Source organism: Corvus brachyrhynchos, unplaced genomic scaffold (assembly GCF_000691975.1).
Source record: "Corvus brachyrhynchos isolate BGI_N302 unplaced genomic scaffold, ASM69197v1 scaffold324, whole genome shotgun sequence".
NCBI classification, from domain to species: Eukaryota; Metazoa; Chordata; class Aves; order Passeriformes; family Corvidae; genus Corvus; species Corvus brachyrhynchos.
Window position 1 is genome coordinate 403,680 of NW_008246067.1, and position 12,227 is coordinate 415,906.

At 36.4% G+C, this 12,227-nt stretch overlaps 1 protein-coding gene across 1 annotated transcript; it reads right to left on the reverse strand.

The window, feature by feature from the left end:
• Positions 1–7,277: 7,277 nt before the first annotated feature.
• Positions 7,278–11,071, reverse strand: LOC108449777 (RNA-directed DNA polymerase from mobile element jockey-like). The gene is given in 5 exon segments (XM_017746867.1): positions 7,278–7,557; positions 7,560–7,661; positions 7,664–8,567; positions 8,569–8,686; positions 11,046–11,071. Coding segments are annotated over 5 exon segments (1,413 nt in total). The 3' UTR covers positions 7,278–7,294.
• Positions 11,072–12,227: the final 1,156 nt, after the last annotated feature.

Consider the following 12,227-nt stretch of genomic DNA (forward strand, 5'->3'; position numbering starts at 1 on the left):
CAGTTGTAGATGTATGGTTTAAAATACAAGGTATAGAGTTTTACTGCATTCTTATCAGTACGAAATTTACCTTGTTTGCAAGAAATGTAAGATGTGAAGTCAAAATTACATAGGATTTATTCTGGCTATTGTACCCTTGTGTCAAATTGTATATGACTTATGTATTTTTGCGTCATTCAGCATTTGAAGCCACTATCTGAAAACCAGAATGCTTTACATTCTGCTGAGAAAATTATATTTTCCTAGATATAAGGTGCTTTATATGAATAAAATCCAAGTCTATCCTTTTCCTGTCCAGCAGACTGAATTAATAGTGAGAGAGCACATGTTAACTTTTTCAGTATTTTTCTCAGGGAGATGCAAACTTAATGTCTACCAGGAACTTTTTGAAGGTCCCAGGCTGCTGAGACGACGGATGACATAAACACATGTTTCTGCTTTGTTTCCCCACTTTCCATTGCTTACTCCCAAGTCATCTGTAGCCTGCTACTAGAAGAATATTGGAGACTCTTACCTTAGGTGGTTTGGTTCATTCCAGTCTGCTTGATGATATATCTTTAAAGTTCCCTCTAATAATATTAATAAGTACAGCACAATAAAAATAATTATTGATTATTAACTTGCAGTTATTTTAAGCAAATTATCACCACATTTTTAACAACTTTTGTATGCGAACCGAGATTTCTTTAAAAGACAGTTAATTCTAGTGATTAGAATATGCATTTGAATTGACAGCAACTGAAATTTGCTTTGTTTCATTTTTGATAAAATATTTGAAAAGTGGATCCAAAGATTGATAATGAAAAATACTTTTTATTCCAGTAAATTTGAGGTCAGGAGTCTCATTAGGCTTTATTTATCCAAAAATTCTGCTCTTCGCCCTCAGTCTTAGCTGGAAATTAAGATTAAATCTGACTTTCCATTTTGCATAATATTCAGTTTACAAAATTTGAAAAACCACTGCAATGTCTGAGTGCCATCTCTCTGAGACCTGCTTGTTTTCTAGCGTTGTTCCCTGTAACACCAATGCAAACCTAATTCCTCTTTTGGAAAAGCCTGGAAGAACACAACCGGCAAAGGGTTTTCTGGCGGTCTATCACTGTTCTGCAGCTCCTCTACCACTGTTCTGCAGCTCCCAGGCAGTACTCTGGGGGCAACAAAGATAATACCAGCAAGAGCATTTTATTAAGTCAGAATAGGACCTGGAATAGGTGGGCTCCTATCACATGCTTTTTTACAATGTCGTTTCCTAGAACTGACATATAATCTTACGAATCTTTATTATTTCTTTGTGTGTATATGGGGGTAGAAAATATTATTTATCCATCACTGTGTCTTCAAATGAGAGACTGAATAATATTTCAGTTATAGTCAGTGGGCACCATTTAGTAGGGTGCTTTTCTGACACATATATCATGACAATCAATGTAGACCTTTTATTTTTTGTGAGATATTAGAAACTGCTTGTGAAATTTCTTAATGTTTCTTTACTTTATAGGTCTTTTAGGAGTGATATTACAACTCTGCATGAAAATGAAATGTTGCTCAATGGTTCATATGGTATTCAGATGTCACAACAATAATACTGCAGAGGAAGGAGAACAAAAAAAATGTGAGAACTCAGAAATCTGCTTTTTCAAAAGTTGAAAGTATATATATATATGTGTCTATTCACCTTGTTTTTGATAGAAGAGTTTTCTAAACTTTATTTCAGTAAGTATTTCAGTTTTGGGGTAAAAATAATTTTTTCATGAAAATATAATTTCACATCAGTCCCTCCCATCTCCTCCCTCCCAAAACACAGATGATCACATTTTCATTTCAGCAGATCTCATACAGTTCTCAGGAAAGTAACCAGGTTTTGTGTCTTTTATCATGTCCTGCTGCAGACTCTTGATAGAGATTTTGCCAGGATATAACCTAGATACCAGTAAGATTGTAGGAAATTGATAGCTATCCAAATATCGTTAGAAACAAGATCCTTTTTTTGGCTCTATATCAGGTATATAGTAGAATAAATACTGTGGCTATTAGTGGAAAATATGTTCTCTGATTAGCCAACGCAGAATAGGCAAAAGATTAAACAACCATTTCATTTGTTGAAATTTTACAATACTCTTAAAAATTGAAATAAAATATCCCAATTCCTTTTAAAAATGAAAAAAAAAAAAAAAAGTTGCATTTTTAGGCAATTTTAATTTATCCTCCAATTCTCTCTTCTGTGACCAAAATTTTAGCAAGATGCACCAAGTCTCCTCCTGTTGGAACTAGGGCTCCTCATAGGAGTTCTACAACCACCCTCCATCTTGGAACTCAGAATTGGAATTCTCCAACTGGTTCAGAATGAATCTGTGTTTTAATAAATGTAAGGAACCTGGACCAGATCCTAATTTAAACATATCTTCAGAAAGGGAAGGATACACATGTATTGAGACTGCAATAAAATCATTCAGCACAGTGATTGAAAGTCACTTTCAACTTTAAATTGACAAAGTTCTTTTCCTATGAAAGTTAATGTGAGCTGATAGTTCCAAATAGTTTGAAAAGGAATGTTTAATGATCAGAATTACTTATGGGACAGGAACTTTAATAAGAAAAAAAATCTTTCAAATTTAATACATTTTAAATTCTAGAAGCCTCACAACTCAAAAAGCACATGAGAAAAAGCTGGGATTGTCAACTGGAAAGTTCTTTTGAGCCCTGAAAAAGAATCACTGTCTTAGTAAACTTCTCACAGTTTATTAATGCTGCATTTTGATAAGACCTTATTAGTTGTTGTTATTATTAGTTGAGACTGCTGAGCCCTGATTTACCCTCCATTAGCAACTGGATATCATGAAGCCATTCACTCACCACTACCCTCCTCCTGGTGGGATGGGCAAGGAAATCAGAAAAAAAGTCTGAAACTCTTGGGTTGGGATAACAATAGTTTTATAAATGAAATTAAGTAGAATAATAATAATTATTATAATAATTATAATAGCAATAATGATGATGCGTATGGTGATGAAAAAGACAGAGGGATAAAACCCCAGAAAGGCAGTGATGCACAGTAACACAGTTGCTCAGCACCTGCTGACCGATGCCCAGCCTGTCCCCCAGCAGTGACTGCCCCTTCCCAGCCAGCTCCCCCCAGTTCATACCCTGGCCGCGTTGGTCTGTGTATCACCAGCATGATTCTCACACTGAATGCAAAGCACAGCAATGTACCAGCTACCAGGATGAAAATTAACTCTATCCCAGTTGAAGTAGGACAGCTGTTAATGTAATATACTGTGAGATTTAGTATGGTAAATGTTAACATTTAACTTAGAACCACTAAGCAACACTTTGACAAGTAATTTCAACTTTTTTCACCTACACAGAATTCTTTCATGTACACACAGTTATGAATGTGAGTGTTTGTCTGTGCATGTTAAACCTTTTCATATCGAATATTTCTGCTTTGCCAGGTTTTTTAAGGCAAAAAGGCTAAAGATGCATGTTTTCAATTGTAGAAAGCTTTTGTGCTTTACTAATATACTTTTGTATAATGTAGCAATTTAAAAATGACTGTTACATTTCATTAAGAATTAATCTGCAGCGTTGTTTTGACCAAAATTCCACAGAATGAATATTATGGAATCATGAGTTCAATTAGATATGAATAAAAGTAATCATGCTTGCTGTGCTTAACTATGGATAGAAATAAAAAAAAGTACTTAAGAAAAATCCAAAATGCCACTAACGTAGTTCTACTAAAGTGTGAAAATAGGAAAGGAAGATTTTGAAAAGATACTAGGTAACAAAATCCCATGAGTATTTTGACTTCTGTAAAATAATGGCTTCCTAATTTAAACCCAGATAATACTGCTTTTACTATGAATCCTTCATAGTGAAGTGTCCTTCATGGGCTCTCTCTGTGAACAGCAAATACTGGTTCAAAATGTTGTTCTCATTAAAAAAATAAAAGCAAATCTTTTTCAGAATTCAAAAGAGTTACTTTCTAGCAGAAAAACACAAAAAAGCACTTAAACTTGTTAGTGTGCCTGCTCTCATACCAAACTACTTTCCTATACGTGTCGTGATTGCACTCAAGAGTCAACATATACAAAGTCCTCTGAATTTTCAGCAATGATGCTTGGGCTGTGATTTCTTCACTGCCAATACAGTCTGCTTAGTAGGGGAGAGACAGAAAAGCAGTTTCCTGGGTACTGTTACAGTTTAGTACATCTATCAAATTTTATTTTCTCCTTTTTTTTCTCCCCCAGGAAATACACTTTGTATAACTTCACCCTATTAAGTTCTGAATGAATCATATTATAACAAAATTGTCTTCCAAGCAACTTCTATACCTCTCTATTCTCTTTAAGTTGGCATAAAAATCTCCTGGTCATGATCCAGTCCTTTCTTCCCTTTGCTAGGTTTGCTATTGAACACCAATGTTACCCTGGAACATACTGACGGATATTTTGACATCCCTGACATTGCTGATTTGTGAAAGGGAATGCATGAAAGTTCTTTTTTTTTCATTTTTCTTGAGATAATCTTTAACCCTTAGGAGTTTAGCTATTGTATTTCATTTGCTAGAATAATTAAGTTTGGAAGGGATCTCAAGGTGTCATTCCTTCAATCTATGTTCACCTAAGGTGCTTGTGATTAATTTGAAAAAAAAGAAAAATGTTACAGTCCAGTTCAGAATTATCCCCTTTGACCTACAGCTTTTTACTGGATCGGGTAAAAGCTTAAGTTCTAAAGAGAACTAAAAAGATAATTTAAATATTTAATTAAGCTGCTAAAAATTACAGTAAAGAATTTATTGAACAAAAACCCTCATCTCTAGCCAAAAATATATTTTGCTTGTTTCAGTGTTATCTGGAAATATAAAAAGATTATGCCTTGAACTGTGGAACTGTAATGGATCTGGTTTTTTACCAGTATTTTCTTTTTTATATATTCAAGAAATATAAAGACAAGATAAATATACTCACCAGGAGAATAACCCACAGGTTTATATTTGGGTTTGGTTATGATGATTTTATGATGATTGGGGTTGGTTGTTGCCTATCAGCTTTCCTTTCTAAAACTATATCTAGAAAAATAATACGGGCTTCTTTTTGCTTTAAAATGCAACTGTAAAATAGTAAGCCATTGTCTTTACATCTGACATACTAATTTTTACTTTGTACATCTTTCTTTCTTAATAATAAGAAAAGGAAATTGGTGCTTGTAGATGTACTTCAAAACAGGGGAAAGGAAAAAAGCAAACCTAATGAACAGTGAAAGCAGAAGAGAAGCATCCACTCTCCAAAAGATTTAAGCAGTTCAAACCCAACCTTGTGGGATGTGCAGAATTCCTTGGCTGAAATAAATAGATAGATACTTTCCAGAAGAAACAACAAGGTTTCTTAAGAATATAACTACTGAAAAATGAATGATGCCCAGGACATTTACAGTAGGTATTTTTGGAGAAGTATGTTTCCAAAGACTTACTTCAAAATTAAACATCTATTTATGTTGCAGGTTTATTTTCCACCATTTTATTAGCCACCAATGCTAACCAACATCTGCACTTGTAGACTTATTAGGGAGGGAACAGACTCAAAGCTGAACCACATGTTTTTGGTTTGGGCTTTTTTTTTTTCCCCAATCATGCCAAAATACAGCATGCCTGAAAACTTCTCTTGCTTGGACAAGAGTAAAACAAGACATTATTTGTATTGCTGATGCCTCCCAGGCATCTCTTCTTTATAGGAAGTGCTGCAAATTTGAACATTCTGCATCACATTGGTCTGAGATAAAGGAATATCTGAATCTACCATTTGACTAAGGAGTGATTTAAATGAACTTCTGGAGTATTTTTCCAATTTTATATCGCCATAATTTTATTTTATAAAGACTTTACGATCAAGAACAATGCTTATTGGTCATATGCCTGATAAGTTATATAGCAAATATAAAGCATGCACATTATTTTTCCAAGAAAATAATTTTCTTTTTTTGTGAGGTGATAGTGAACTGAAAATTATGAGTTGTAAATCCTTGCACTTGTTAGAAAAGATGTACCAAAACTGCTTCTACATCTACAGTATTAAAATGGTCCCCTTATTCCTCTGTCCTATTCTTATGATAATCCACAGTTTTAGGAACATAGACAACTATTAACACATTCTTCTTTGTAGAATTATATTTTTGGAGAGCTGGAATACCATAGAGCAATATTTTATTTATAGAATTCAAAAGTTTTGTTTGGAATGTTGTTTCTGCCTTTTTACAGTTATTTATTTTGAATGTGTCAAGTCATTTTACCAATCTGTGCTGAGCAGGCTTGTACAACCAGAATACTTTGAGGTAGGAAACAAATTTCCATTAATTTGAAGCAGCCATTCTGCTGACAAAAGTAGTTTGGTATGTTGCATTTATATCTTGATCTGTCCTGTAAGTAGCATTGTTGTGAATTTAATGGGGGTCTTGAGAATATTCCAAGAATATGAGAATATTATATGAGCATATTATAGTGGCCTATAACTCTAAATATGCTTCAACATCTGTAATCATTGTCATTATTTGAGATAAGAAACTTCTCAGATTATTTTGGAAATAAAATGCTGGCATATATAGTCTTTTGCTGATACGTCCCACAGTGAAGAGTGTCTTGGAGAAGAATATAATCAACACATATCAGGTTATTGTGCAGATAATTTAGGGACCAAGCCAAAACTTTGAGAGTGATTAGAAATATCTGACACATCTACTCATTTTAAGGTGATTACTACCGTGCAACTTTTACTTGCTTTTACTTTCCTGAGAGTTAATGTATTAGTGATTTCTAGAATAAAGTATATTATAAAGGCTTTTGAGGATACTGAAATGGAAGACCTCAGACTACTGTTGAAATAGAAATAGAAATAGAAATAGAAATAGAAATAGAAATATCACAGAATCACCAGGTTGGAAGAGACCTCTAAGATCATCAAGTCCAACCCATGCCCTACACCTCAATTAAACCATGGCACCGAGTGCAACATGTTTTTTTAAACACATCCAGAGATGGTGATTCCACCACCTCCCTGGGCAGACAGTTCCAGTACTTCACCACTCTTTCTGTGAAAAACTTTTTTCTAATATCCAACCTGTATTTCCCCTGGCGCAGCTTAAGACTGTGTCCTCTCGTTCTGTCAGTTGCTGCCTGGAGAAAGAGACCAACCCCCACCTGACTACAACCACCCTGCAGGAAGCTGTAGAGAGTGATAAGGTCACCTCTAAGTCTCCTTTTCTCTAGGCTAAACAACCCCAGCTCCCTCAATTGTTCCTTTTATGGCTTGTGTACCAAGCCCCTCACCAGCCTTGTTGCCCTTCTCTGAATGTGCTCAAGCACCTCGACGTCCTTCCTGAACTGAGGGGCCCAGAACTGGACACAGTACTCAAGATGTGGCCTTACCAGTGCCGAGTACAGGGGAAGAATGACATCCCTGGTCCTGCTGGCCACACTATTCCTGATACAGGCCAGGATGCTGTTGGCCTTCTTGGCCACCAGGGCACACTGCTGGCTCATGTTCAGTCTGCTGTCGACCAGCACCCTCGGTCCCTTTCTGCCTGGGCACTGTCCAGCCACACTGCCCCCAGCCTATAACATTTCAGGGGATTGTTGTGGCCAAAATGCAGTACCCGGCACTTGGACTATTAAACTTCATCTTGTTGGACTCTGCCCATCTATCCAACCATTCCATGTCTCTCTGCAGAGCCCTCCTACCTTCCATCAGATCGACACATGCTCCCAGCTTAGTGTCATCTGCAAATTTACTAATGAAGAACTCAATACCCTCACCCATGTCATCACTAAAAGTATTGAACAGAACAGACCCCTGAGGGACACCACTAGTGACTGGCTGCCAGCTGGATGCAGCACTGTTCACCACCAGTCTCAGCGCCCAGCCATCCAGCCAAGTCTTAATCCAGCAAAGACTGCTCCTATCCAAGCCATGTGCTGCCATCTTTTCCAGGAGTGTGCTGTGGGAGACAGTGTCAAAGGCCTTGCTGAAGTCCAAATAGACAACATCCACAGCCCTTCCTGCATCCATCAGGCAGGTCACCTGGTCATAAAAGAAGAACAGGTTGGTCAAACACGACCTACCCCTCCTAAACCCATGCTGGCTGAGTGTGATCCACCGACCATCCTGTAAGTGCTGCATGATGGTGCTCAATACAAACTGCTCTATTACCTTGCCAGGTATCGAGGTCAGACTGACTGGCCTATAATTACTAGGATCCTCCTTCCTACCCTTCTTGTGAATGGGCGTCACATTGGCCAGCTTCCAGTCATCTGGAACCTCACCAGTGAGCCAGGACTGTTGGTAAATGATGGAGAGTGGCTTCGCAAGCTCATCTGCCAGCTCCCTCATGGGATGGATCCCATGTGGTCCCATAGATTTATGAACATCCGAGCAGCTCAGCAGTTCTCTGACTGCTTCCTCCTGGATAACAGGGGGACCACCCTGCTCCCTGACACCATCTACCAACCCATGAGGACAGTTGTCCTGAGGACAAGCCATCTTCCAACTAAAGACTGAGGCAAAGAAGGTGTTAAAACACTTCCACCTTCTCCCCATCTGTAGCTAGTAAGTTCCCTCCTGTATCCAGTAGAGAACAAACGTTGGTCTTCCCCTTCCTTTTGCCGTTAATATATTTGTAAAAACATTTTTTATAACTATAACAACTATAACTATAACTAACTACTATAACTATAACTATAACAATAAATATACTTCCATTCGCTTTTAATTGAAGTTCAATTCAAAAAACTTCAAAGTGTAGAAATCCTGTAAATCAAAAATGCAAACGCTCAAAAATTTTTTCATTTTATATCCTTTATAGATGCATAACTGGGCTTCACTCAACCTTTACGGTTTGAAGTTCACTTTGAAATTATTGAATACATACATAAATTCAGACGAAAAGCTAGGGCAGAAAATTAAACTTGTGGTTTCTTCCCATAATAACTCATGGCTCATTAAAGTTCAGAATCTTTGTGCTGTTTTTTCATAGTGTTAGCTCAGTGCAGAGAAGAAAAAATCCCTTGTATTTCAAAACTTTAATTTTCTTTACATTGTTTTCTGCTTGATGTACATGCTGCATACAATTTTCAGTCCAAACTAATGGAAGGGATTACATCTTGATGCTAAGAAATACCTCAATTCTCTCCACATTTGGCTTCTTTAGAGTCACTCCTTTTTTTTTTTAATTGAGTTTTTCTTAAACTTTAATCCTAACGAATAATTGTTCTGACTAGGAATGGCCAACATCCTTTTATGTCCATGCTTTTTTTTTATGCCAACTCTGAACTGAAGATCAAGATAAAGAAATGTGTGCCTTTGTGCCAGTACAGCTGGTATGTTTTTTATTAACCCTGTCTTACCTGACTTCAGTGTTAAACAAGGATCATTCCTTTCAGGGATGTAAACAAACAAATTTTCTGGAAAAGTAGCATTCAGGCAAAACCAGTTTCTTTTCTGAACTCCTTTCATATACTGTCTACCTCAACTTCATTCTCAGTGGAGAATTCATTGTCTTTAGTTGTCTTCAGGACAATGATCTAAAAGGACACATAGAACAGTGAAAAGATACTGATACTGAATCTTATATGATAACATCTTTTCCACAGTGTCCTGGCCCACTGGACTGAGAAAAAGAAGCTTCACTGACCCTCATCTCAGGTATGTGTAATTTTGCTTCACAACTGGTAGACAAAGTCCCTGACTTGTTACAATTTTCTCCTGAATGTTCATTGTTTGGAAATAGGTTACTAGGATTGGTGAACCCCTTGTCTAACGGACATTCTTCTCCTTAAAGGTCCTGCTCTAACCCAGGATTCACAGTGCATGGAAGCTGTTGAAATACAATGTCTGAAACTCTTTGCCCCTACAAGCTGCTATGACCTGAGTTATTTGCAAATTATGACTTTGCCTAAAATGGCAAATATATCCATCCTTCTAATTTTCTGGGATATTAAAAAGTTCAAAGGATGAAAAAAAGTAGGTTTGACACATTTAGGAATGTTTAGCCTGGTTGAAGTTTTTTCGTAATACTCGGTTTGAGATATCTGAGTGATGTGGAAAATCTTATAGCCAAAAATACAAAACTGGGTAATTGCAATAATAAAGCTTCAGACAACTTCCATTTTAAAAATGAAATTTTTCACCAAATTTGAAGGACTTGCAAATGCCCAAATCATCTGTTTATTTCACTAAGTATTCCATAATTGCTTCTTTTACCCTACTTTATCTAAATTTGAGCAATGTTTTTATATATGCTTCTCATTAAAGATCTTTTTTTCTTATTAAATCTGTATTAGCAAGTACTTCGCTATTCTATAACTACCATCATCTATTTCATACAAAAATGCTACAACCATTTTTCTTCTGTTTTTCCACTACTATGAAACACTTTTGTCTACCTAAAAAACATACTGCAGGTAGCAAGAAAAATTCATGCCTTGTGCATGCACAGATAAATCTATTTTTGTCATTTAAAATGACAATGGCTACCCAATAGTGAGTGCTCCTAAGAAGTCAGCAATAGATAGCATTACTTATTTTTTCTTCATGACTTAAACAGGTACTCCTAAAATGTGTTTATAAAGTGAGACTGAAGATTTTCAAAATATTTTTAAATTGTTTTATAGGGACCCATATTTATTTTATATCAAAAAGATACTTTTCAATTACCAGATTCCTCCTCAAAAGTTTGTTCACACTTCTGTGTTTTTTATCTGAAAATTTTATCCTTGTATGACAGTCTAACAGGTAGGTTAGAATGAGTGGGACTAATTTTTCCTACACAATAAAAAGAATCCAGAGCCCAGTTACCATTATTCAAGTCAAAACAATAGTAATGAATCAGGTTTATAGCACTAATTTTCCTAATTGCTCCAATCCTTATTTTTGCAGAACAACAGTGTATGTTGTAAGCACTTGCTGTCTACAGATAGAGTGGCAAACTGCTTGAAGCACCCTGGGTAAAGTGGATGTGAATGAGTTTGAACTCTGCATACATACAGAGATGGATACCTGTATATTTCAAAGGGCATGGACATCTTTAATTTTTGGATTTTTTCTCCCTTAAAACTAAGATCTGGTGAAATGCGGTGAAGCAGGTTAACAAATGGACGACAACAAGTAGTAGTCACATAGTATTTCCGTAATCTTGACAGGAAAACTGTGCACACAATGTTGTTGGTTATTTATTTGCATAAAAACCCTTCTTAATAAGCAGTAGAATTCTTTAAAAGCAATATTCTAGAATTCTTTAGAGATGAGAATACAGATTCCTACTTGAAACAGGTCACTGACTCATGGATACCAAGTAATCTCTGAGGTATTGCAGAGAGGGCTGGGATAACTCATAGCTGACACCTACTGTAATGCTGCCAGAGTCCGGGGTCTTCTGCTGAAAGTATGTCTTTGAATGTTTACTATATATTAAAGCAACTTGAAGGTGGTCAACAGTCTAAGACTGAGATGGAAAACAGTAAGTTGCAGGTGATCATTTTCTATTCTCTCTCAGTGAGCATACTGGTATAAGCCTAGATTCTTTTCTTCCTGCTTCACCATTTTTATTTCAAAGCAAAGTATTGCTTTGTCAGGAAGCCTGGATATTGAATAAGTGGAAAAGAGCAAACTTAGCTGCACTTGTCAAAGGAGATAGGGCTTGTTTTATACATAGTCAGTTGAAGATTAATGGAAGTAAATTATTCTGGAGACCCAGATACTGCAATGATCAGCAATATGGACTGTCTATACAAATAATTAGACAACATTATGCATAATTCACGAACACAGACTGCTTTGTGTTACAGGGGACTTCAGCATCATGAGGATAAGAAATCTAAAAAGACAAAGAGATATTTAAATAAATCTTTCCCTTTCTGAACATGGCACACTGTCTGTGATGGAGCTTTCTGTGCTTGAACCTCATGCCCTTGCTCTGGTGAAATGTGTTAGCCTCCAGGAATGGCTGCAAAGAAAAAATTTATGTCCTTGGACTGCTGAGACAGACAAGCAACTTACTGAACACCTACTGTGAAAAGACCAAGAACTCCAGAAGAGAAATGTCCTCACTAGTTCCACTTGTATGACCTACCTCCTGCACATACCCTTGTGTGTATTTCATTGGCTTCAACTAGCCTCAGGAACAGTTCTATGGATTAAACATAAATTATTTTAATTGTATGCTTAAAAGTAGATTTCATC